General features: G+C 40.4%; 1 protein-coding gene and 1 long non-coding RNA gene across 5 annotated transcripts in view; one reads left to right on the top strand and one right to left on the bottom strand.

Moving 5' to 3' along the window:
* The window catches only part of LOC309620813, a 498,839-nt gene extending 476,915 nt beyond the window's left edge, over positions 1 to 21,924 (bottom strand). Inside the window, exon 1 of the long non-coding RNA XR_014239660.1 lies at positions 21,875 to 21,924. This is a non-coding gene — a long non-coding RNA (uncharacterized lncRNA). The remainder of the gene's footprint in view (positions 1 to 21,874) is intronic.
* Positions 10,415 to 27,683, top strand: part of NHSL2 (NHS like 2) — a 283,564-nt gene continuing 266,295 nt past the window's right edge. For all 4 annotated transcript variants that reach the window (XM_082377038.1, XM_082377039.1, XM_082377040.1 and 1 more), the window contains exon 1: positions 10,415 to 27,642. In XM_082377038.1, coding sequence (XP_082233164.1) covers positions 27,363 to 27,642 — 280 coding nt within the window. In that variant the 5' untranslated portion in view covers positions 10,415 to 27,362. The remainder of the gene's footprint in view (positions 27,643 to 27,683) is intronic.

The raw sequence follows: 27,683 nt of genomic DNA on the forward strand, positions 1-27,683 counted from the left end.
CATGTGGTAAGTGCATATTTACCTTTTAAAGAAATTGGCAAATTGTTTTCCAGAGTGACTGTACCATTCTGCATTCCCTCATCAATATATGAGCGTTCCATTTGCTTCAAATTCTCTCCAGCACTTGGTATTGTCAGTGTTTTTTATTTCAGCTATTCTAATAGGTGTGTAGTGGTATCTCATTGTGGTTTTAATTTGCATTTTCCTAACGGATAGTGATGTTAAACATTATTTCATGTGTTTATTTGCCATTCTTATGTCCTCTTTGTTGAATTGTCTGTTCAAGTCCTTTCCCTGCTTTTTAATTGAGCTGTTAATTTTCTTGTTATTGAGTTTTGAGAGTTCTTCATATATTCTGTGTGTTCTGGATCTTAGTTGGATGTATAATTTACAAATATTTACTTCCTTGTGATATATATTCATCTTTTTATTCTCTTGATAAGCTCTTTCTCAGAATAAAATTTTAAATTATGATGAGATCAAATTTAACACCTTTTTCCCCTTATGATTTCTTATTGTTCATGCTTTTGGTGTCATGCCTAAGAATTCATCTATCCACAAGTCATGAAATTTTCTCCTATGTTTTCTTCTAAAAATATTATAGATTTATGTTTTACATTTAGATATATGATCCATTTTTCCTTCGTCCAGCTTTATTGAGATATAATTGACATACAGCACTATATAAGTTTAAGGTATATATATATATATATATATATATATATATATATATATATATATATATATAAGCATAATGATTTGGCTTACATACATCCTGTAATGATTACCACAATAAGTTTAGTAAACTTCCATCATCTCATATAGATACAAAATAAAATAAATAGAAAAACTTTTTTCTTGTGATGAGAACTCTTAGGATTTACTCTCTTAACTCTCATATATAACATCCAGCAGTGTTCATTATATTAATCATGTTGTATATTACATCCCTTGTACTTATTTATCTTACATCTGGAAGTTTGTAAGTTTTGACTACCTTCATCCCATCCCTTCTGCTCCCACTCCTGCCTCTGATAATCACAAATCTGATCTCTTTTTCTATGAGTTTGTTTGTTTGTTTTTGAAGTAGAATAGACCTACAACACTATGTTAGTTCCAGGTGCACAATACAGTGATTCAATATTTCTATACATTTCAAAATGATTGCCACAATAAATCTACTATCTGTCATAATACAAATATATTACATATTTATTGACTATATCCCCCACACTGTATATTTCATACCCATGACTCATTTATTTTGTAACTGGAAGTTTGTACCTCTTAATCTCCCTCACTTATTTCTTTCATCCCCCCACCTCTTTCCCCTCTGGAAACCACCTGTTTGTTCTCTGTATATATGACTCTGTTTTGTTATGTCTCTTCATTTGTTTTGCTATTTAGATTCCACCATATGAGTGAAATCATATGGTATTTTTCTTTCTCTGTCTCATTTATTTCACTTAACATAAAACCCTCCAGGTCAATCCATGCTGTCACAAATGGCAGGATTTCATACTTTTTTATGGCTGAGTAATAGTCTATCATATGTATATACCACTCTTCTTATCCATTTATCTATCGATGGGCACTTAAGTTGTTTCAGTATCTTGGCTATTGTAAATAATGTTGCAGTGAACATAGGGGTTAATATATCTTTTGGAATTAGTATTTCTGTTTTCTTTGGATAAATAGCTAGGAGTGGAACTGCTGAATTATATGGTAGTTCTATTTTTAATTTTTAAAGAAACCTCCACACTGTGTTTCATAGTGGCTGCAACAGTTTACATTCCCAGCAACAGTGCATGAGGTTTCTTTTTTCTCCACATCCTTGCCAATACTTGTTACTTGTTGTATTTTTGATAATAGTCATTCTGACTGGTGTGAGGTGATATCGCACTGTGGTTTTGATTTGCATTTCCCTGATGATTAGTGATGTTGACCATCTTTTCTTGTGCCTGTTGGCCACCTGTATGTCCTCTTTGGAAAAATATCTGTTCAGGTCCTATGCCCATTTTCCAATAGGGTTGTTTAGGGGTTTTTTTAGTTGTATGAGTTCTTTGTATATTTTGGATATTAACCCCTTATCAGATATATCATTTGTAAATGTTTTCTTCCACTCAGTAGGCAACCTTTTAGTTTTTTTGGTAGTTTGTTTCACTGTACAAAAGATTTTTAGTTTGATGTAGTCCCATTTGTTTCCCTTGCCTAAAGAGACATATCCAAAAAAAATATTGTTAGGACCAATGTCAAAGGGCATACTACCAATGTTTTCTTCTAGAAGTTTTATGATTTCAGGTTTTACATTTAAGCCTTTAACCCATTTTGAGCTTATTTTTTATATGGAGTGAGAAAGTACCCCAATGTGATTCTTTTGCATGTAGCTGTCAAGTTTTCCCAACATTTATTGAAGAAGTGGTCTTTTCTCCATTGTATATTCTTGCCTCCTTTGTCATAGATTAATTGACCAAATAAGTGTGGATTCATTTCTGGACTCTCTATTCTGTTCCATTGACCTATGTGTCTGTTCTTGTGCCAGTACCATACTGTTTTGATTGTTGTAGCTTTATAGTACAGTTTGAAACCAGCAAGTGTGGTACCTCCAGTTTTGTTCTTCTTTCTCAAGATTGTTTTGGCTGTTCAGGGTCTTTTGTGTTTCTATGCAAATTTTAGAATTATTTGTTCTTGTTGTGTGAAAAATGTCATTGGTATTTTGATAGGGATTGTATTGAATCTGTAGATTGCCTTGGGTAGTATAGTCATGTTAACAATATTAATTATTCCAATCCATGAGCAGGATATATCTTTCCATTTGTTTTTGTTGTCTTCAATTTCTTTCATCAATGTCATACAGTTTTCCAAGTACAGACCTTTTACCTCCTTAAGTAGATTTATTGCTGGATGTTTTATTCTTTTTCATGTGATTGTAAATGAGATTGTTTTCTTAATTTACTTTCTGATAGTTTGCTCTTAGTGTATATAAATGTGATGGATTTATGTATATTAATGTTGTATCCTGCAACTTAACTGAATTCATTGATGAGTTCTGGTAATTTTTTGATGGTGCCCTTAGGATTTTTTATATATAGCATCATGTCATCTGCAAACAGTGACAGTTTTACTTTTTCCTTTCCAATCTGGATTGTTTTTATTTCTTTTCCTTGTCTGATTGCTGTGGCTAGATTTTTTTTTAACATCTTTATTGGAGTATAATTGCTTTACAATGGTGTGTTAGTTTCTGCTTTATAACAAAGTGAATCAGCTATACATATACATATATCCCCATATCTCCTCCCTCTTGCGTCTCCCTCCCACCCTCCCTATCCCACCCCTCTAGGTGGTCACTAAGCACTGAGCTGATGTCCCTGTGCTATGCGGCTGCTTCCCACTAGCTATCTATTTTACATTTGGTAGTATATATAAGTCCATGCCACTCTCTCACTTCATCCCAGCTTACCCTTCCCCTCCCCATGTCCTCAGGTCTATTCTCTACATCTGTGTCTTTATTCCTGTCCTGCCCCTAGGTTCTTCAGAACCTTTTTTTTAGATTCCATATATATGTGTTAGTATACAGTATTTGTTTTTCTCTTTCTTGTGGCTAGAACTTTTAACACCATGTTGAATAAAAGTGGTGAGAGTGGGCTTCCTTGTCTTGCTCTTGATCTTAGAGGAAATGCTTTTCACCATTGAGTATGATGATAGCTGTGGGCTTATCATATATGGCTTTTATTATGCTGAGGTATGTTTCTTTCATAACCACTTTGTTGAGAGTTTTTTCATAAGTGGATGTTGTATTTTGTCAAAAGCTTTTTCTGCATCTATTGCGATAATCATGTTTTTTATACTTTAATTTGTTAATGTATTGTATCAAATTGATTGATTGATGATTGAACCATCCTAGCATCCCTATTGTAAACACTACTTGACGATAATGTATGATCCTTTTAAATGTATTGTCGAATTTTGTTTCTAACATTTTATTGAGTAGTTTTGCATCTATGTTCGTCAATGATATTGGTGTGTAATTTTCTTTTTTGGTGGTATCTTTGTCTGGTTTGGGTATCAGGGTGATGCTGACCTCATAGAATGAGTTTGGAAATGTTCTGTCCACTGCAATTTTTTTTGGAATAGTTTGTGAAGGATAGGTGTTAACTCTTCTATAAATGTTTGGTAGAATTCACCCATGAAACCATCTGGTCCTGGACTTTTGTTTGTTGGGAGTTTTAAAAAATTACTGATTCAATTTCATTACTGGTAATTGGTCTGTTCATATTTTCTATTTCTTCCTGGTTCAGTCTTAGGAGATTGTACATTTCTAGGAATTTGTCCATTTCTTCTAGGTGTCCATTTTATTGGCATGTAGTTGTTCGCAGTAATCTCTCATGATCCTTTGTATTTCTGTGGTGTTGGTTGTAACTTCTCATTTTTCATTTGTGATTATATTGATTTGGAGCCTCTCCCTTTTTTCTTGATGAGTCTGGCTAAAGGTTTATCTATTTTGCTTATCTTTTCAAAGAATTAACTTTTTGTCTGAATTTTTAAATTTAATTTAATTTATTTTTTATACAGCAGGTTCTTATTAGTTATCTATTTTATACATATTAGTGTATATATGTCAATTCCAATAACCCAGTTCATCTCACCAGCACCACCACCCCCGCCACTTTCCCCCCTTGGTGTCCATACGTTTGTTCTCTACATCTGTGTCTCTATTTCTGCTCTGCAAACCGGTTCATCTCTACCATTTTTCTAGGTTCCACATATATGCGTTAATATACGATATTTGTTTTTCTCTTTCTGACTTACTTCACTCTGTATGACAGTCTCTAGATCCATCCATGTCTCTACAAATGACCCAATTTCGTTCCGTTTTAGGGCTGAGTAATATTGCATTGTATATATGTACCACAACTTCTTTATCCATTCGTCTGTCGATGGGCATTTAGGTTGCTTCCATGACCTGGCTATTGTAAATAGTGCTGCAATGAACATTGGGGCGCAAGTGTCTTTTTGAATTATGGTTTTCTCTGGGTATATGCCTAGTAGTGGGATTGCTGGGTCATATGGTAATTCTATTTTTAGTTTTTTAAGGAACCTCCGTACTGTTCTCCATAGTGGCTATATCAATTCACAATCCCACCAACAGAACAAGAGGGTCCCCTTTTCTCCACACCCTCTCCAGCATCTGTTGTTTGTAGATTTTCTGATGATGCCCATTCTAACTGGTGTGAGGTGATACCTCATTGTAGTTTTGATTTGCATTTCTCTAATAATTAGTGTTGTTGAGCAGCTTTTCATGTGCTTCTTGGCCATCTGTATGTCTTCTTTGGAGAAACGTCTCTTTAGGTCTTCAGCCCATTTTTTTTGATTGGTTGTTTTTTTTTTTAATATTGAGCTGCATGAGGTGTTTATATATTTTGGAGATTAATCCTTTGTCCATTGATTCGTTTGCAAATATTTTCTCCCATTCTGAGGGTTGACTTTTCGTCTTGTTTGTAGTTTCCTTTGCTTTGCAAAAGCTTTTAAGTTTCATTAGGTTCCATTTGTTTATTTTTGTTTTTATTTCCATTACTCTAGGAGGTAGATCAAAAAAGATCTTGCTGTGATTTATGTCAAAGAGTGTTCTTCCTATGTTTTCCTCTAAGAGTTTTATAGTGTCCGGTCTTACATTTAGGTCTCTATTCCATTTTGAGTTTATTTTTGTGTATGGTGTTAGGGAGTGTTCTAACTTCATTCTTTTACATGTAGCTGTCCAGTTTTCCCAGCACCACTTATTGAAGAGACTGTCTTTTCTCCATTGTATATCCTTGCCACCTTTGTCATAGATTAGTTGACCATAGGTGCATGGGTTTATCTCTGGGCTTTCTATCCTGTTCCATTGATCTGTATTTCTGTTTTTGTGCCAGTACCAAATTGTCTTGATTACTGTAGCTTTGTAGTATAGTCTGAAGTCAGGGAGTCTGATCCCTCCAGCTCCACTTTTTCCCCTCAAGTCTGCTTTGACTATTCAGGGTCTTTTGTGTCTCCATACAAATTTTAAGATTTTTTGTTCTAGTTCCGTAAAAACTGACATTGGTAATTTGATAGGGATTGCATTGAATTTGTAGATTGCTTTGGTTAGTATAGTCATTTTCACAATATTGATTCTTCCAATCCAAGGACATGGTATATCTCTCCATCTGTTTGTGTCATCTTTGATTTCTTTCATCAGTGTCTTATAGTTTTCAGAGTACAGGTCTTTTACCTCCTTTGGTAGTTTTATTCCTAGGTACTTTATACTTTTTGTTGCAATGGTGAATGGGATTGTTTCCTTAATTTCTCTTTCTGATCTTTTGTTGTTACTGTATAGGAATGCAAGAGATTTCTGTGCATTAATTTTGTATCCTGCAACTTTACCACATTCATTGATTAGCTCTAGTATTTTTCTGCTGGCATCTTTAGGATTCTCTATGTACAGTATCATGTCATCTGCAAACATTGACAATTTTACTTCTTTTCCAATTTGTATTCCTTTTATTTCTTTTTCTTCTCTGATTGCTGTGGCTAGGACTTCCAAAACTATGTTGAATAATAGTGGCGAGAGTGGACATCCTTGCCTTGTTCCTGATCTTAGAGGAAATGCTTTCAGTTTTTCACCATTGAGAATGATGTTTGCTGTGGGTTTGTCATGTAGGGCCTTTATTATGTTGAGGTAGGTTCCCTCTATACCACTTTCTGGAGAGTTTTTATCATAAATAGATGTTGAATTTTGTCAAAAACTTTTTCTGCATCTATATAGATGATCATATGGTTTTTATTCTTCAATTTGTTAATATGGTATATCACATTGATTAATTTGTGTATATTGAATAATCCTTGCATCTGTGGGATAAATCCCACTTGATCATGGTGTATGATCCTTTTAATGTGCTTTTGGATTCTGTTTGCTAGCATTTTGTTGAGGATTTTTGCATCTATATTCATCAGTGATATTGGTCTGTCATTTTCTTTTTTTGTACTATCTTTGTCTGGTTTTGGTATCAAGGTGATTGTGGCCTCATAGAATGAGTTTGGGAGTGTTCCTTCCTCTGCAATTTTTTGGAAGAGTTTGAGAAGGATGGGTGTTAGCTCTTCTCTAAATGTTTGATAGAATTCACCTGTGAAGCCATCTGGTCCTGGACTTCTGTTTGTTGCAAGATTTTTAATCACAGTTTCAATTTCATTACTTGTGATTGGTCTGTTCATATTTTCTCTTTCTTCCTGGTTCAGTCTTGGAAGGTTATACCTTTCTAAGAATTTGTCAAAGAACTAACTCTTAATTTCATTGATCTTTTCTTTTTCTTTTTTAGTCTCTACTTCATTTATTTCTGCTCTGAATCTTTATGATTTCTATCCTTCTACCAACTATGGATTTTGTTTGTTCCTCTTTTTCTGGTCCCTTTAAGTGCCAGGTTATGTTATACGCTTGAGATTTTTCTTGTTTCTTGAGGTAGACTTATATGGCTATAAACTTCCCTCTTAGAACTGCTTTTGATGCATCCCACAGATTTTTGGATCATTGTGTTTTTGTTTTCATTTGTCTCTAGGTACTTCTTGATTCCATCTTTGATTTCTTTAGTGACCCATTGGTTGTTTAGTAACAAATTGTTTACCCTCCACATGTTTGTGGGTTTTTTCAGTTTTTTTCTTGTAGTTGATTTCTGGTTTCACAGTGTTGTGGTAAGAAAAGATGCTTGATATGATTTCAATCCTCTTAAATTTAGTGGGACTTGTTTTGTGGCCTAGCATGTGATCTATCCTGGATAATGTTTCATGTGCAGTTGAACGGAATGTACTCTGATGCTTTTGGATGAAAGGTTCTATGTATATTTATCAAGTCAATATTATCTAATGTGTCACTTAATGTCAGTGTTCCCTTTTTGATTTTCTGTCTGGATGATCTGTCCTTTGATGTAAGTGGGATGTTAAAGTCCCCTACTGTTATTGTGTTACTGTCAGTTTGTCTGTTTGTTTTTGCTAATATTTGCTTTATGTATTTAGTTGCTCCTATGTTGGGTGCATATATATTTACAATTGTTATATCTTTTTTTCTGGATTGATCCCTTGATCATTATGTAATTAATGTCCTTCATTTTCTCTTGCTACAGTCTTCTTTTTACAGTCTATATTGTCTGATATGAATATGGCAACCCCAGCTTTCTTTTCATTTCCATTTGCATGGAATATCTTTTTTCATCCCCTCACTTTTGGTTTGTGTGTCTTTGTACCTGAAGTGATTATCTTGTAGGCAGCATATATATGGCTCTTGTTTTTGTATCCATTCAGCCATTCTATGTTTTTTTTTTATTGGAGCATTTAGTCCATTTCTATTTGAAGTAATTATTGACAGGTATGTACCTAGTGCCATTTTGTTAATTGTTTTAGGGTTGTTTTCATAGTTCTTTTTGTTCCTTTCTTCTTCTTTTGCTTTCTTCCTTTGTGATTTAATGACTGTCTTTAGTGTTATGTTTGGATTCTTATCTCCTTTCTTGTGTAGCTATATAGATTTTTTTTGGTTTGTGGTTAACATAAGGCTTATATATAGTAACCTATATATATACATGATTATGTTAAGTTGTTGATCTCTTAAGTTCGTTTAACAACGGTGCATTTTTATCCCCCCATGTTCAATGTTTTTGACATCATATTTTACATCTTTTTGTTTTATGTATCCCTTAACTGCTTAATGCAGATATGAATAATTTCACTACTTTTTTTCTTTTAAACTTCTACTAGTTTTATAATTGATCTACTACCTTTACTTTATATTTGCCTTTACAATTGAGATTTTTTCCTTTTGTAATTTTCATATTTCTAAGTTGTGGCCTTCTCTTTTCTGCTTAGAGAAGTCCCTTTAGCATTTCTTGTAAAGCCAGTTTCAGGGTGCTGAACTCTTTTAGCTTTTGCTTGTCAGTAAAACTCTTAATCTCACTTTCAAATATGAATGATAGCCTTGCCAGATAGAGTATTCTTGGTTGTAGGTTTTTTCCTTTCATCACTTTAAACGTATTGTGCCACACCTTTCTGACCTATGGAGTTTCTGCTGAAAAGTCAGCTGATAGCCTTATGGGAGTTCCCTTGTATATAACTAGTTGCTTTTCCCTTGATGCTTCTATGATTCTCCCTTTAATTTTTGCCATTTTTAAACTTTTTTTCCTTTTTTTAAGTTAATTTTTCTTGAAGTATAGATGATTTACAATGTTGTGTTTCAGGCGTAGAGAAAAGTCAATGAGTTATACATATACACAATCACAGTAGGGGACATTAACACCCAACTTTCACCAATGGACAGATCATACAAAATGAAAATAAATAAGGAAACACAAGCTTTAAATGATACATTAAACAAGATGGACTTAATTGATATTTATAGGACATTCCATCCAAAAACAAAAGAATACACTTTCTTCTCAAGTGCTCATGGAACATTCTCCAGGATAGATCATACCTTGGGTCACAAGTCAAGCCTTGGTAAATTTAAGAAAATTGAAATTGTATCAAGTACCTTTTATGACCACAGTGCTATGAGACTAGATATCAATTACAGGAAAAAATCTGTAAAAAATACAAACACATGTAGGCTAAACAATACACTACTTATTAACCAAGAGATCACTGAAGAAATCAAAGAGGAAATCAAAAACTAACTAGAAACAAATGACAATGAAAACACGACGACCCAAAACCTATGGGATGCAGCAAAAGCAGTTCTAAGAGGGAAGTTTATAACAATACAATCCTACCTTAAGAAACAAGAAACATCTCAGATAAACAACCTAACCTTACACCTAAAGCAATTAGAGAAAGAAGAACAAAAAAACCCCAAAGTTAACAGAAGGAAAGAAATCATAAAGATCAGATCAGAAATAAATGAAAAAGAAATGAAGGAAATGATAGCAAAGATCAATAAAACTAAAAGCTGGTTCTTTGAGAAAATAAACAAAATTCATAAACCTTTAGGCAGACTCATCAAGAGAAAAAGGGAGAAGACTCAAATCAATAGAATTAGAAATGAAAAAGGGGAAGTAACATCTGATACTGCAGAAATACAAAGGATCATGAGAGGTTACTACAAGCAACTATATGCCAATAAAATGGACAACCTGGAAGAAATGGACAAATTCTTAGAAATACACAACCTTCCGAGACTGAACCAGGAAGAAATAGAAAATATGAACAGACCAATCACAAGCGCTGAAATTGAAACTGTGATTAAAAATCTTCCAACAAACAAAAGCCCAGGACCAGAGGGCTTCACAGGAGAATTCTATTAAACATTTAGAGATGAGCTAACACCTATCCTTCTCAAACTCTTCCAAAATATAGCAGAGGGAGGAAGACTCCCAAACTCATTCTATGAGGCCACCATCACCCTGATACCAAAACCAGACAAAGATGTCACAAAAGAGAAAACTACAGACCAATATCACTGATGAACATAGATGCAAAAATCCTCAAGAAAATACTAGCAAACAGAATCCAACAGCACAGTAAAAGGATCATACACCATGATCAAGTGGGGTTTATCCCAGGAATGCAAGGATTCTTCAATATGTGCAAGTCAATCAATGTGATACACCATATTAACAAATTGACGGAGAAAAACCATATGATCATCTCAATAGATGCAGAGAAAGCTTTCGACAAAATTCAACACCCATTTATGATAAAAACCCTCCAGAAAGTAGGCATAGAGTGAACTTACCTCAACATAATAAAGGCCATATATGACAAACCCACAGCCAACATCGTCCTCAATGGTGAAAAACTGAAACCATTTCCACTAAGATCAGGAAAAAGACAAGGTTGCCCACTCTCACCACTATTAACATAGTTTTTGAAGTTTTAGCCACAGCAATCAGAGAAGAAAAAGAAATAAAAGGAGTCCAAATCAGAAAAGGAGAAGTAAAGCTGTCACTGTCTGCAGATGATATGATACTATAAAAAGAGAATCCTAAAGATGCTACCAGAAAACTTCTAGAGCTAATCAATGGATTTGGTAAAGTAGCAGGATACAAAATTAATGCACAGAAATCTCTTGCATTCCTATATGCTAATGATGAAAAAATCTGAACGTGAAATTAAGAAAACACTCCCATTTACCATTGTAACAAAAAGAATAAAATACCTAGGAATAAACCTACCTAAGGAGACAAAAGACCTGTATGCAGAAAATTATAAGACACTGCTGAAAGAAATTAAATATGATACAACTAGATGGAGAGATATACCATGTTCTTGCATTGGAAGAATCAACATTGTGAAAATGACTATAATACCCAAAGCAATCTACAGATTCAATGCAATCCCTATCAAACTACCACTGGCATTTTTCACAGAAGTAGAACAAAAAATTTTACAATTTGTATGGAAACACAAAAGTCCCCGAATAGCCAAAGCAATCTTGAGAAAGAAAAACGAAGCTGGAGGAGTCAGGCTCCTGGATTTTAGACTATACTACAAAGCTACAGTAATCAAGACAGTATGGTACTGGCACAAAAACAGAAATATAGCTTAATGGAACAGGATAGAAAACCCAGAGATAAACCCATGCAGATATGGTCACCTTATCTTTGATGAAGGAGGCAAGAATATACAATGGAGAAAAGACAGCCTCTTCAATAAGTGGTGCTGGGAAAACTGGACAGCTACCTACCTGTAAAAGAATGAAATTAGAACACTCCTTAACACCATACACAAAAATAAACTCCAAATGGACTAAAAACCTAAATGTAAGGCAAGACACTATCAAACTCTTAGAGGAAAACATAGGCAGAACACTCTATGACGTAAATCACAGCAAGATCCTTTTTGACACACCTCCTAGAGAAATGGAAATAAAAACAAAAATAAACAAATGGGACCTAATGAAACTTAAAAAGCTTTTGCACAGCAAAGGAAACCATAAACAAGACCAAAAGACAACCCTCAGAATGGGAGAAAACATTTGCAAATGAAGCAACTGACAAAGGATTAATCTCCAAAATTTACCAGCGGCTCATGCAGCTTAATATCAGAAAAACAAACAACCCAATCCAAAAATGGGCAGAAGACCTAAATAGACATTTCTCCAAAGAACATATACAGATTGCCAACAAACACATGAAAGAATGCTCAACATCATTAATCATTAGAGAAATGCAATCAAAACTACAATGAGATATCATCTCACACTGGTCAGAATGGCCATCATCAAAAAATTTAGAAACAATAAATGCTGGAGAGGGTGTGGAGAAAAGGGAACCCTCTTGCACTGTTGGTGGGAATGTAAATTGATACAGCCACTATGGAGAACAGTATGGAGGTTCCTTAAAAACTAAAAATAGAGCTACCATATGACCCAGCAATCCCACTGCTGGGCATATACCCTGAGAAAACCATAATTCAAAAAGAGTCATGTACCACAATGTTCATTGCAGCTCTATTTACAATAGCCAGGACATGGAAGCAACCTAGTGTCCATTGACAGATGAATAGATAAAGAAGATGTGGCCCATATATACAATGGACTATTACTCAGCCATAAAAGAAAAGAAATTGAGTTATTTGTAGTGAGGTGGATGGACCTAGAGTGTGTCATACAGAGTGAAGTAAATCAGAAAGAGAAAAACAAATACCGTATCCTAACACATATATATGGAATATAAAAAAAAATGGTCATGAAGAACCTAGGGGCAAGATGGGAATAAAGATGCAGACCTACTAGAGAATGAACTTGAGGACACGGGGAGGGGGAAGCGTAAGCTGGGGCAAGGTGAGAGAATGGTAGTGTATACATGGACATATATACACTACCAAATGTAAAATACATAGCTAGTGGGAAGCAGTCGCATAGCACAGGGCGATCAGTTCGGTGCTTTGTGATCAGCTAGAAGGGTGGGATAGGGAGGGTGGGAGGGAGGGAGAAGCAAGAGGGAAGAGATATGGGGATATATGTATATGTATAACTGATTCACTTTGTTATAAAGCAGAAAATAACACACCATTGCAAAGCAGTTATACTCCAATAAAAACGTTAAAAAATATTAAAGGAGAAATAGACGAATCCATAATTACAGTTGGAGACTCCAACAGCCCTCTACCAATAATTGACAGAACAAGTAGGCAGAAAATCAGTAAGGATATAGATAATATGAAGAACACTATCAACTAACTCAACCCAGTTGACACTTAGAGAATGTGCCATCCAACAAGAGCGTGTTACAAATCTTAAGTGCACATGGAACAGTCATGAAGATAGATCATATACTTGGACATAAACAACACTTGACAAATTTAAAATAGTAGAAATCATAAAAATCAGACTGTGTTGGAATGAAACTAGAAATCACTACCAGAATATCTAGAAAATCCCCAAATTTTTGGAACTTGAAAAATATACTTCTAAATACCCGAAGTGTCAAAGAAAATTCTCAAAGGAGATTTAATAATATTTTAATTAAATAAAAATAAAACACTGGAATTTGTGGGATGTAGCAAAAACTGATCAGCAGGAAATTCATAGAATTAAACATTATATTAGATAAGAAGGTCTCAAATCATTAACTGAGAGCACACGCAGATGAATTAATATAATAACTGACCATGAAGTTTAAGCTGGGTAGAAAGGGAAGTGAGGACATGAAGGAAAGTGGGAGTAGTCAATTTAATGAGTGGGGCCAAAGTATTGTTAGGGTGGGGAACAGTAAGGAATGAATTAGAAAGAAGAAAGTGTTAGTTGAATAGTGCGGATGCTTCAAATTGAGAAAAGAAAGGAATAGTAATTTTTAGTAATGATAAGGTCAATGTTAGGGCCATGTGTGTTAGCGGCTAAAGTAGGGTGGCAAACAAGATAATTGGAGGAGAGACGGTCAAGGAACCGTGAGACCAGGCTATTAAAAAGGCCATCAGTGTAGATATTTAAATATCAAAAATTTTGACAGTAATAGTGCTAGAGAGAGTAGATCCAGAGAGTAACAGTGATCCAGGTACTGAAATCTTCAAGTACTAAAGGTGAGTCATCCGGGGTCAGCAGTTGACTTTCCTGAGGACAGATAATTGGTGATTTAATCTGATGATATGAGATTCAAAGCTGGGAGTTGTTACTGAGGAGGGAGGGAAAGTGTTCTGGAAGCGACAGTGAGGAGGACATCTCCAGGTCTTGTGGTGCTAGGGGTGTATGAGAGAAGACAATACCATTTAAGAGGATTTCCGGGAGAGTAAAGACCTTAGGGGAGAGTGATTTCAGTTAAGCAAGATGAAGGGACTATACAGAGAAGCAGTTGCAGATATAGGGGATGATGACTGTTCACAAATTCCACATAGCCTAGTGGGAGGATTTCAGAAGCTGGGGAGTGGAGGGAGATGGAATCATAAAAGCAATATACAGAGCTGAGTGAGGCCACTCAAAGAGAAAGATAACTTGGGAGTCTTAGCGTGACTTAAGGTAACTGACATAAACAGATAAAAGCCATGATGAGATTATTCCTGATGGTTTCAAGATGAATAGTAATGTTGAAGCCCTGGGGAGTGAGAGGTTGTGGCCTGTATATAAATATAAATAAAAATAAATAAATTATATATATAATATATATATAGTTGGTTTAGTTTATGTGGTTGCAAGGACTGGTTAAGAAAATTTAAAATCTATAGGGCAGGCTGTCAAAAAGGGAAGATTGCAGGCAGACTCAAACCCATCAACACTGATGAAAACTCTTTTTTTTTTTTTTTTTACTCTTAGATAGGGATTTTTGGGTTTTTTTGTTTGTTTAATTTTTTTTAAATTTATTTATGGCTGTGTTGGGTCTCCGCCTCTGTGCGAGGGCCCTCTCCAGCTGTGGCAAGTGGGAGCGACTCTTCATCGCGGTGCGCGGGCCTCTCACCACCGCGGCCTCTCCCGCTGCGGAGCACAGGCTCCAGACGCGCAGGCTCAGCAACTGTGGCTCACGGGCCCAGTTGCTCCGCGGCATGTGGGATCCTCCCAGACCAGGGCTCGAACCCGTGTCCCCTGCATTGGCAGGCAGATTCTCAACCACTGCGCCACCAGGGAAGCCCTGATGAAAACTCTTGTCTGCAGGCAGTCAGGAAGGGAAGATCATGAGCAGGCTGGAACTCTGTTGTCATATGGGTCAAAGTTATGGTCCGTAGGTGGAACTTCTCTCTCCCAGGGAAATCTCAGCCCTGCTTTTATGGCCTCCCAATGGATTCAGTCAGGTGCACCTAGAGAATCCAGGGTAAAATCCCTTACTTAAAGTCAACTGATTATAGACTTTAACCAAATCTACAAAATACCTTCAAATAAATGCTTAATGTTTGACTGAATAGCTGGGAACCATAACCTAGCAAAGATGACAAATAAAACTGACCAACAAATTTGGTCTTAACTTCCAGTTCAATGGAATCGTTGTGTCTCCTGGTGGAAGCATTCCTCCTTTTGGAATGAAGAACTCTAAATTAGCAGAATCTAAGGTCACAGGGATGGGAAGTAAGATTTTCGCTAGTGGCTCACTAGGGGTAATTGTGAGTAGAGTCACTCCTATTTCTACCCTTTGACTCCTGGACCTGTGAATCCTGACGATGGTAGAAATAGTACGATATATTGGACACTGATTCAGAGCGTATACAGCATCCTGGAGAACCTTTCCCCAGCTCTGCAAGGTATTGCCTCCTAGCTGTCACTGTAACATGAGTCTTCAAAATGCCATTTCAACATTCTATCAAGCCAGCTGTTTCAGAATGATGGCGAAGTGGTAAGACCAGTGAATTACATGAGCACAGGCCCATTGCCATACTTCAGTTCTGTGAAGTGAATTCCTTGATCAGAAGCAATGCTGTGCGGGATGCCATGTGAGTAAGGCATTCTGTAAGTCTCTGGATGGTAGTTTTGGTATAAGCATTGCATGCAGAGAAGGCAAATACATACCCATAGTATGTGTCTATTCCAGAAAGAACAAAACGCTGCCCCCATTATGGAAGTGACCCAATGCAATCTATCTGCCACCAGGTAGTTGGCTGATCACCCTGGGAAATTGTGTGACATGAGGGACTCAGTGTTGGTCTCTGTTGCTGGCAGTTGGGCACTCAGCAGTCTATGTTTCTCAGCCCATGTATAATCTTCCACCATGGTCACTTTTTCATGAGCCCACTGAGTAATGACAGGAGTAGCTGGAGAAAGAGGGTAGCTGGTATCCCTAGAACAGGCATCATAGCCACTTGATTATTAAATCCTCCTCTGCTGAGGTCATCCTTTGATGAGAATTCACGTGAGACACAGATATCTTTACATTCTTTGCTAATTCAGTGAGGTCTATCCACATACCCCTTCCCCAGATCTCCTTGTCACCAATTTTCAGTTGTGTTCCTTCCAAGTTCCTGATCATCCAACCAAACCATTTGGCCACAGCCCAGGAATCTGTATAGATTCTACCTCTGGCCTTTTCTACTTTCCAGGCAAAATGAACATCCAGGTGCACTGTTCAAAGTTCTGTCTACAGGGAGCATTTCCACTTATCACTGTCCTTCAGGGATCTCCAAGAAAGAGAGTGTAGTGCTGTACCACATTCTGGTGGTGCCTGCATATTATACAAAACCATCTGTAAACAAGGCCCAAGTTTCTTCTTCCTCAGCCATATGGTTGTTGGTAACTTTCAATGAGACCATAGGTATGGGCTGAGAGTGAGAAGGTAATGTAGAAGGCGTAGGGACCATGGGCAGTTGAGCCTTTTCCTCATCCATACCTTCAGATATTCATATATATCACTTCTGATCTCAAACCCAATCTCATATGTATCACTTCCATTTGATAATGGAGTGCTAACTGTGCAAACTTCATGGCTTTGCAGGTCAGATAATGCCCAGTTCATTATGGGCAGCTCAAGCTGCACTGTAACATGGTGACCCATGGTTAAGAATTCAGTCTCTATGAGGGCCTAGTAGCAAGCCAAAAACTATTTCTCAAAATGAGGGTGGGGCTTCCCTGGTGGCGCAGTGGTTAAGAATCTGCCTGCCAATGCAGGGCACAGGGGTTCGAGCCCTGGTCCCGGAAGATCCCACATGCCGCGGAGCAGCTGGGCCCGTGAGCCACAATTACTGAGCCTGTGCGTCTGGAGCCTGTGCTCCGCAACAAGAGAGGCCGTGATGGTGAGAGGCCCACGCACTGCGATGAAGAGTGGCCCCCACTTGCCACAACTGGAGAAAGCCCTCGCACAGAAACGAAGACCCAACACAGCCATAAATAAATAAATAAATAAAATTTAAAAGAGATAAGCAAAACATTCTCTCTATAAATTTGATCTTAAAAAAAAAATCACTTCCTTTAAAAAAAAAATTGAGGGTAGTTATCTTCAGAGGATGGTAAGACTTTGGTCCCAAATCCTAAGGATCTGCACTGTGATTCATCTACAGGAGCCTGCCAAAAATTCCAAACAACATCTTTTTCTGCCACTGACATTTGACACACCATCAGATCTGCTGGATCCTATGGACCAAGTGGCAGAGCAGCTTGCATCGCAGCCTGGACCTGTTGCAGAGCCATCTCTTGTTCTGGGTGTCACTCAAAACTAGCAGTTTTGGGGGCCCCTTGATAAATGAGCTAGAGTAGCACACCCAAATGAGGTATATGTTGCTTCCAAAATCCACTAGGATTTTGTGCCTCTTTTGGTTGTAGTATGGGCCAGATACAGTAACCTAGCCTTTACCTTAAAAGGGATGTCTTGACATCCCCCAACTACTGGGCCCTTAGAAATTTCACTGAGGTGGAAGGCCTCTGAATGTTTGTGGGATTTGTTTCCCATCCTCCACTACCCAAATGTCTTACCAATTTCTTTAGAGTAGTTGCTACTTCCTGCTCACCAGGTCTAGTCAGCACAGTATCATCAATGTTAGAGACCAGCAAGATATCCTCTGGAAGGGAAAGGCAATAAAGTCTCCTGTGGAGGTAGGACTGGAGAGTTGATTTACCCCTAAGGTAGGACAGTGAAGGTGTATTTTCAGCCTTGACAGCTGAAAGCAAACTGTTTCTGGTGGTCTAGTACTAACAGGCATAGAGGAAAAAAATATTTACCAGATCAATAGCTGCATACCAGATACCAGGGGAAGTGTTAATTTGTTCAAGCAACAAAACCACATTTGGAAAAGCAGCTGCAATTGGGGTTACCATCTGATTAATTCCACCATCATCCTCTAAGATCTAATTGTCTTTTGCACAGGCCAAATAGGTGAGTTGAATTGGGATGTGGTGGGAATCACCACCCCTGAATCTTTCACATTCTTAATGGTGGCATTAATCTTTGCCATCCTCCCAGGAATGCAGTATTGCTTTTGGTTTACTGTTTTTGTAGATAGAGACATTTATACTGGCTTCCAGTCAGCCTTTTCTACCATAACAGTCCTCATTCCAAACACCAGGGAACTAGCATAGAGATTCTGCCAGCTGTGGAATATTTTGATTCTAAGAATGCATTCTGAAAATGGAGTGGGTTTGGGAACCCAGTGGGCCCACTGTGAGATGAACTTGATCTAAAAACTCCATCAATCACCTGACCTCCACCAGCCCCTAGTATGACCCCTAGTTTACCATCACTGATGGGCCATAGTGATGTTTTGGGTCACCAGGAATTAGTGTCAGTTCAGAGCTAGTGCCCTCAGAGTCTGATTATTTCCCTTTCTCCAATACATAGTCACAGGTTTCTTACTAGGAACTTGAAGAATTCTGGAATCCTCTCTTCACTCCTGCCTATAGTAATATGGAGTCTGGAGGAGGAATCATTTTACTCTTGACCTCTGTGAATGATGAGTTGATTAAGTAGAGTGTAGTGTGAGATGAGGTGTTAAAAAAACTGTGAAGGGTCTGAGAGTTTACCTTCCTTGCACACTAACATGTTAGCCTGCCATAATTTCATGTATGCCAGCAGAAGACATGAGACTCCTGGGTCAGAGACAAAAGACTTAATGACAGGGGTTTCCCTGGTGGCGCAGTGGTTGAGAATCTGCCTGCTAATGCAGGGGACACGGGTTCGAGCCCTGGTCTGGGAAGATCCCACATGCCACGGAGCAACTAAGCCCCCGTGAGCCACAATTACTGAGCCTGTGCGTCTGGAGCCTGTGCTCCGCAACAAGAGAGGCCACGATAGTGAGAGGCCCGTGCACCATGATGAAGAGTGGCCCCCGCTTGCCACAACTAGAGAAAGCCCTCGCACAGAAACGAAGACCCAACACAGCCATAAATAAATAAATAAATAAATAAATAAATAAATAAAAATTTTTTAAAAAAAGACTTTATGACAGTAACAGCAGTAGCCAGAGCATCAGCATTTTCTTATGCTGATTCTTAGAGCCCCAATTCCCATGGAGCAATGCAAAGATGTCCAGGTGTCACCTGAATATGCAGTGGGTAGCATTACAGGAGAGGAACCCTAAGCTTAGGGAATCTGAATCTTTTATAATAGACAGTAAGCATGGTTGCCCTTTATTCCAGAGAGAGACATTATTATACTGGACTATAAGCACACTTGATCTGGATACTTTCTGTATCCTCCAAGGCCGTTCACTATACAAGTACTCTTTAAAAGATAGTTTGGAATAAAGGCAGTCAGTTCCTCTGCTTGCAAGACATGCAGAAACATGAGAGAACCATGGAATTTGTCTCCCTATAAGACTAGAACAGAAACTTGGATTGGGAGGTGAAGCTATCAGAGAGCCAGGGAAGAATCAGGATATGTGGCACTGTGAAAGTCAAGGTAGAATGGAGTTTCAAGAAGGTGAGTGTGGTCATCAGTGTCAAATGCTGCTGAGAGGTGGAGTATGATGAAGATGGAGATGAGGTTATTGAATTGGTTGACTGGTGATGGTTTTAGCCCAAGTCCTCTGAGAAGCAGATACCAAGACAGGATTAGATGTGTGAGAAATTGATTAGGGAAAATACCTGTGAGACAATATGTGGAGGGAACTGGAGGCAGCTGGGAGGATCATTGGTCCATGATTCTCAGGAATTCCTGAGCTGTTGGGGAAAACTTAGGCTAAAGTTGCCCATCCCAGGAGTCCCGTGTCTCCCAGGGAGAGACTTACCTTAGTGTCCCTGCTGCACTCCGTCATTGACCCTTCCTCCTTCCTAACAGAACCTTGCTTTTGTACTGGTATTCACACAACACCTAACTCCAGAGGTGTGCCAATTGGAAAATGCAGGTAAGTACATAACTCTGGTGACAGATAATTGTTTGGAGGTGGGGACATGTTTCACAGGTCCAATGAAAATGAAGGGAAAGACTGAATTCCATGGTTGGGAGAGTGCTTTCCCTATTCTTTTCCTCTGGATGTAAATAAAGACGCATATTGCCCCTAAATGGCATCTAGCCTGGGGATAAAGCCAACATGCTGAGGATAGCAGAGCAGAGAGATGGAGAAAACCTGGCTCTTGGATGATGTCATCAAGCATCTGAATTAACCCAACTTAGTGCCTGCCCTTTATCTGGATTTCTTGTTTTATGAGATGATAAATGTCCTTATTGTTTAAGTGATTTTGAGTTAGGGTTCTTATTGCTTTCAGCCAAAACAACCTAGGATGCACAAGGCCAAGACCAACTTTGCTAGTGTCTCTTGGACAGGTTATTTAAACTCTCTGTGCCTCAGTTTCCTTATCCATAAAATGGATGAGACCAATATTCAGTTGATGTGCTTTGATAGTGACTAAAAATGGACTTTATTTCCCGTTGGCATAAGTAATGCTTTAACTGTATTTCAGTGGTGGACAATACTTTATTGTCTGAATGAATGATCTTGCAATTGCATATAGTGATGAGACAGCCATTTTTAATGTAAATATGGAAACTTATCTGGGATGTCCGGAGACTGTTCTCTTAGGTAACTCCAGGAACTGGGCATACTAAGAAGGTGAGCAAATGTTCCTTTTGATTGCTTGAGGCGATGACTCTGGGTTAGAGAGTTAGCAACAACAGATTCCTACTTACTTAAGATCCAGCTGAGATGATTGGGAAGTGGAGCAAACCATACAAAAAGAAGCAGATGAGGGCTGGCACTGGTTATTGCCATAAGTTTGTAATCCAGTTTAATCCAATAAATCCCTTACTCATTTATGGGCTGAGTAAAGGCTTGATAATGAACGTGAGACACCTGAATGTAAGGAAGCCTTTGATAAATTAAAAGGCAATTTGGTAAGAGACAAGATTTAGACTATTCCTGATTATAATAATATTTATAACTACAGAAACTTTGAAGCAAGGATGTGAGGCTATGTTGACCCAGGATGGAGAAGGGAGAAAAAAAGTCTCTTCCTTTTTTTTTAAATATGACAATGCATTTTCTAGATTTAAAGCAGCTGGATATTCCATGGGCTAATGGATTCTTGATCTCAATTGAGGAGACATATATATCAATAGAAGGTATAGGTTTAGCCCATGGAGGATTTCGAAGTGGCTGTTAAAGCTGTTTCTGAGAGAAACAGCACCACAAAAAACTACAAGCTTGATACTGCTTCCACTGGGTTGTGGCTGAGCTCAGGCACAAAAGGTATAAACAGGTAGTCATAGAGGTAAGTCTGTGAAACATGTGACCATCCCATAAACTCCATCAATAGTAAACCAGAGAAACTTGTCTGATTCTTTGCCTTTCCATGTTATATCTGGGTTGAAATTTCATGTTTCTGTATACTGGAAATGTTATTTGAAATTGAATTTACTTAGAAATTAAAGGCATTGTTGTTGAAAAAAACCCCTGTATTATATTTTTAGGCTGTCCCTTCCTATTTTTTTTTTTAAGACTGTTGCTTTTTTTTTTTTTTTTTTTTTTTTTTTTTTTATGGCTGTGTTGGGTCTTCGTTTGTGTGTGAGGGCTTCCTCCAGTTGCGGCAAGCGGGGGCCACTCTTCATCACGGTGCGCGGGCCTCTCACTGTGGCGGCCTCTCTTGTTGCGGAGCACAGGCTCCAGACGCGCAGGCTCAGTAATTGTGGCTCACGGGCCCAGTCGCTCCGCGGCATGTGGGATCTTCCCAGACCAGGGCTCGAACCCGTGTCCCCTGCATTGGCAGGCAGATTCTCAACCACTGCGCCACCAGGGAAACCCCTCCCTTCCTATTTATAATCAGGAAACTACTGTCTATACTGCTAGTAACATTTGAATGTCTCCTATGCACCAAGCACAGTGCTACGTACTTTATGTACATTATTTCATGTAATCTGATCCCACAAGCTAAGTACCAAGATCACCCCATTTTTAGGGGTGGTAGTCAAAACATTTAACAACCAGTATGGGGTAGGCCCTGATCAGAATGGACACCTGCAGACGATCAGCACAGTCATACTCATGCACATCAGTTGGATATTGGCCTTGCTCATTTTATGGATGAGAAAACCGAGGCACAGAGAATTTAAGTAATCTGCCCAAGACACAGCCGGCAATGGAGCCGGGGATTTGACCTCAGATCAGTGGATCTCCAAAGCCTGCATTTGGCTGTTACCTCTGTGCTGTGCTGCGTAACTTCCCACTACAGAGGGAAGGCTGACCACATGTCTAACTATATTTGGATGCTTGATAAAGCTGAAACGTTAGTTATTCAGGTTCAGTATTTTCCCCTCATTAATCCAAAGCCCTGACCTGTATAACAACTTCCAATTTAATGTTGTAGAGATGGACATGGTCATTACCTAAATCTAGCCTTAATATTAAACGCATAGAAGACAAGTAATCATGTGGCAGACATAGCCCATCCTGGGGAAATGAAGGACTTTTACTTACTGCTTTAGGATTTTGTGGGGAGATAGGAGTTTGCAGGGGAAGGGTGGTCGTTAGGTCAAAAGTAGGATAGCAAGGGAGTGGCCTAATATGTTTTCTCCCGAGTAAAGCAGGCATGTTAATATAAAATTACCCATTGAATGCAACAACATTTGAATGTTCCTAATTACAGCCGTGTCCTAACAAGGTAGGGAGGGAGGAAAAACATGATGGTGGGGTCGGGGGTGGAGGACTGGTGGTGAGGGGGGGATCCACATATGATATGAGAGTGAGGGACTGAAAAAGAATCTGGTCACATTCTGCTGAAATCTCCTTCAGTTTCTTTCAAAATACCTCAAGTCTGCAAGTCTTTTCTCGCAGTTTCAGCCTGGGCTCAGAGTCAGGGCCAAAGTTCAAGCAACATCAAAGTTTATTTTTGAAATAAAGGTTTATTTCCTCATGGAATTCTTGAAGGGTTTGCCCTGCATCGTGTGTGTGAAGCATTGAGTCTGGGCTGAAAGGAATTTATTTGAGGACCTTGAGCCGTCTTAGGCTTACACGCCTATTGCCCTAGGAGGTGATTGATGGATGTGTAAGTTTCCAGTCCACCCCTGGAGGCCCAGCTCTGGGGTACACCCCTCCCCTCTCCGCAGCCCAGGCTGCCTCAAGGGCACAAGCGTCCTCTCTCCTCTCAAATCTTGTAGCACTGCTCCACTCCCCCTCTTTTCAAAGTGTGGCGTTAATTAGCATGGGTTTTGTCTGGCTTGTTGATTGAATGTGGGCTCTATTCTGATTGAAAAGCCAAAAGCTGCCAGTTTGCTTTCTTTGGGCTACTTTGTTTGGGCCTATGTGAGGAGAGAGAGTTTTTACTGGTGTTCTTAACTGCAGAGCCAAGCCTTAATACCAAAAAGGGTAATAGACATTTAAAAAGAGTCAATCTAGTATTTGCCAATTCTCGTTAATTTCTCTTGGTACAGATACTTAGAACCAGGGAACAACAGAATGTTAGAGTTGGGATTGAGGAGCAGCCTTTTTGTCCCCTTACTGGCTAATATTTTTTTCATTCGTAAGGAAAGCATCTTCATGGAGTCTCCTTCATGGAGTCTCCTGGCAAGAGGGTGTGGGGTGGAATGCATATTCTTACAGTGTAGATGAAACGACTGACTATAGAGGAATGTCAAGGAGAAAACTGGCATCTCTGCTTAGCCACCAAGATGTTACTATTTGGGTATATTTGAGAGGTAGCAACAGGGGGCACAGCTTTCTTGTTCCTCATGGTGAAATTAGACGGAGGGCTGCACTGGGAAGCTGGGTAGGTTGAAGTTTGCTCATAAATTTTCATTTTGCAGCTGTGGAATCTGTCAGCTTGGAGGAAGAGAAAATGGCATATCCTATGTTATTTATTCTTTCAGATTCAGTTTTGATTGAAATTCTAGGTTCTTAGCAGCGGGTAGTTAGGCAGGACAGAAGGTGGGAAGGCCTTGCTGGTCATGAGTGGTCAGCTCTCCCATTTCCCTCCTACCTGTCTGGCCACTCTTTCTTAGTCTCTGCTTCTAGACCAGACCTAGATCCAATTCCACAGGTGGGCCTTGCTTGGGCTCAGATTGCAACTTGGAGCAGTGACAGGTGAACTACTACAGGCCTGGAGTCTGGGAGCTGGTGGGTGGGTAGAAAGCACCCAGCATTTTCAGATCTGGCTTGGTTGTTAGGGGCCTCTCAGAATGTGCAGTGCCAAGATTTTAGACAAATCAAAGCAAATGTTTCATTCAAGGAGTACTTTCTGGCTACTTGGCCCTGGAGACGTGGGCGAAGGTGGGGTGTAGCATCCCTGCCCTTTTCCTGCATCAGGCAGCGTTTTGCTCCAGAATCCACAATGATTCTCTATTGCCTGTTGGGCCAAGTTAAATCCTTTAGTAAGTCTCTTCATACCAGGCTCTGCTTCTAGTTCAGCTTCATTTATTCATCATCAACATATATTTTCTGAGTACCACCTGGGTGCCAGTTGTTAGGCGTGGCACTGGGAGCACAGCAGTGAGCAAGACAGACATGGTTCCTGCCCTCATGGAGCTAACAGTCTAGAGGGAGAGACAATATCATGACAAAATAAATATCATTACTGTTAAGCAAGGATGATTGTGAGAATGCTGTGCTGGGGGGTGATGTGGGAGCATGGGGCAGAACCCTTCACCTTAGCTGCTTGCCTGCCCCGGACAGCTTGGCCGAAGTGTGGCACTTCTAGAACCCCAACCCTCCCTCCACAGACTGGAGCCAGGCCCCTGTGCTCCTTCCTCAGAGGCTCTCTACATCCAGGCCCACCTCGAGGTCTCACCTTTCCTGTTGGGAAGAGACTGGAGATATGAAGGAATGTGGAAATTTATACGTATTCCCTTGACTTCTTCCATGGGACGTGCAGTGCGGGTCTGGCCCTGGGAAGGGAGGAGGGGCTCTGTTCTGAGGTGGCCCCTTTGCAAGTCCTTGATGTTTCCTTGATGAAAGCCAGGGCCAGCGCACTGAAGAGGCTGGAGTGAGCGGACTCAGCTGGGGGAAGGGCGTGGGGCTAAAGCTGATTTGCTTGGAGTTGAGCTTGTTATTAGAGAGCCCTGAAAGATTCATCAGCTTCAGGAATCAGAGTAGTGAGGGCGGCTCAGACACCAGGCCTGAGCCAGGCCTGTCACCCTCTGGCAGTGAAGCTCTGCCCACACAGTCTCCTTCAATCTGCTGGTACCTCATTTCTTTTTCTCCGGAACGGAGATCAGTCTAAACAGCCCATAGGTCAAGGAAAACTATCCCTGGAGAGTCCAGCCAAGTCCCTACTTCCTGCCAGTCAGTCACTCTCTTGGCTCAGGTTTGAGTTTGCCAAATAGAGAATTTCAGGTCCTCATTCCACAACTTGATTTTACAGTTCAGAAAAGGGGCTGTCTTTTGCCCATTTGTTTATTCTTCTTTGAATTAGAACCCAACTTTTCTAGTATTCGTGTTCCAAATTACTGAACCAGGGATAGCTATTTACTGAAAAGGGTAATCAGATTACTCTTTATTTGTTTTTGGCAGCGCAGCATGCAGGATCTTAGCTCCCCGACCAGGGATCCAACCCGTGCCCTCTTCAGTGGAAGCACGTAGTCTTAACCACTGGACTGCTGGGGAAATCTAAGATTACTCTTAACTAGTTGTAGCACCTTGAACTGTTTAAGAGACAATTCTCTGAAGGAATGAATGAAAACAGTCTGTGCTCAGGATCATTAGTGCAGACACACATATTCTGTTCAAGGTGTTTTACTAAAAGACTATAAGGGATTATAAGGATGGGAACATTTTTAGGAGGAAAGATGAGGAGAGAATTACCAGAAGGAAGAAGTGGAACCACACCAAAGTCAAAGAAGTGAAAGGAGAATCAGATGGGAACTCGGTGTGTCGAAAATAAGTGTTCTGAGTGGAAACTCCCCAAGGGCACAGGGACATATGCACACTCGGGCACTCTGCTTTTCTAAGGATGCCAGTATCCCCCTCTCTTCTACCTTCTACAATGAAGAGAAATCAGGACTTGACCACAGTGTTGCCAGTACTGAAAGCACACCCCAGCTCCTGTACTTCAGTGGACATCCCAGGAGTCCATTATGGCCAGAGACAGAGTCCATCTCAGCCAGGAGGCCTTGCCAAGAGGAGAGGGCCCTGGGCTCCCTTTTGGCTTAAAATACAGACCGGTGGCCCTCTATCTGAACTGAATCTTGTTCCAGAGAATGGGTTTGTTTTCATTCATTCATTCATTCCAGATCCTTTACAGTAGTCCAGGACTCCCCAGAGACACTGCCCTCCTGAGCAGTCGAATAAGATATTTGGTTCTTTCCCCCTCATTTCCAAGTTCCTGGGCGCTAGAAGGCTGTACTCACAGTCTAGTCGTCTAGCCCGTGCGTGGCACTGAGTACATGTTTGGGAAAGGGAATCTAGATGAATGAGGTCAGACTATTCGACAGGTCTCCGCTGGTTACTAGTTGGTGTGGGCACGGGTGCCCTTGAATTTCTATTATTAACGAAAAAAGAGTTTAAATGAAAACAACAACAACAACAAGGAAAAAACAAAACAAAACACACACCAAAGCGGAAAACTTTAACCATCAGTACTGGGACTGGAGCTGCACAGGAGGACGCGGGCACGCATACTGTACGGAACGAACATCACACACATACACCCCACTCACGCAGACATTCCTTCTTTCACGCTCCAGCTCGATCTTTTTACTCCTACTTCCCTTTGCCTCCTCTCCCGGATCAAGCGTTAATCTGTGAATCTCTGACCGCAAAAGAAAAAAAAAAAAAGGTGGGTGGGGGGATCCCGAAGTAGCAGAGCGAGGGAGGAGGAGGTGGAGAAAGGCGGGGAGGAGGAGGAGCCCAGCGAACCAGAGTCAGAGGGACTGGTGGCTCCGGCGAGTGTGCAGCCCCGGGGGGAGCCGGCGCTCCAGGCTGGGAACCCGTCAGCCCGCCCACCCGCCCGGCGTCTTTGGCGCCCGCCCGCTCGCCGGCCCGCGCCCAGGGGCCTGCTACACCCGGAGCTGGGGCCGCCGCTCAGGGGCGCTCGGGCCAGAGGCGCCGCTCGGGGCGAGCCGGCCGCGCCGCCAGGCTGGTCCCCCGCGCCCGCGCCCGGGATGCCGTTCTACAGGCGCACAGTGGTGCCCCAGCGCCTGTGCCCGCGCAACCCGCCACAGCCGCTGACCGAGCTCCGCGACGTGAGCCACCTGGCCGCGCTCAGCCTGCTCCGGCAGCTCGCCGACCTCTGCGGCCACTCGCTGGCTCTGCTCGAGGACCTCGAGGGGCACCTGCTGGCCCTGGGACGCCGCACCGACAGCCTGTTCCGCCGCACCGTGCACCTCCGCCGCCGCCTTCCCTGCCGCCTGCTCGGTCCGGAGGACGACGAGGAAGAGCTAGGTAAGCTGCGCCCGGGCGGTCCGCGGCCCCGCGTGCACCTC

Source organism: Balaenoptera borealis, assembly GCF_965194805.1.
Source record: "Balaenoptera borealis genome assembly, chromosome: X".
Classification (NCBI taxonomy): domain Eukaryota; kingdom Metazoa; phylum Chordata; class Mammalia; order Artiodactyla; family Balaenopteridae; genus Balaenoptera; species Balaenoptera borealis.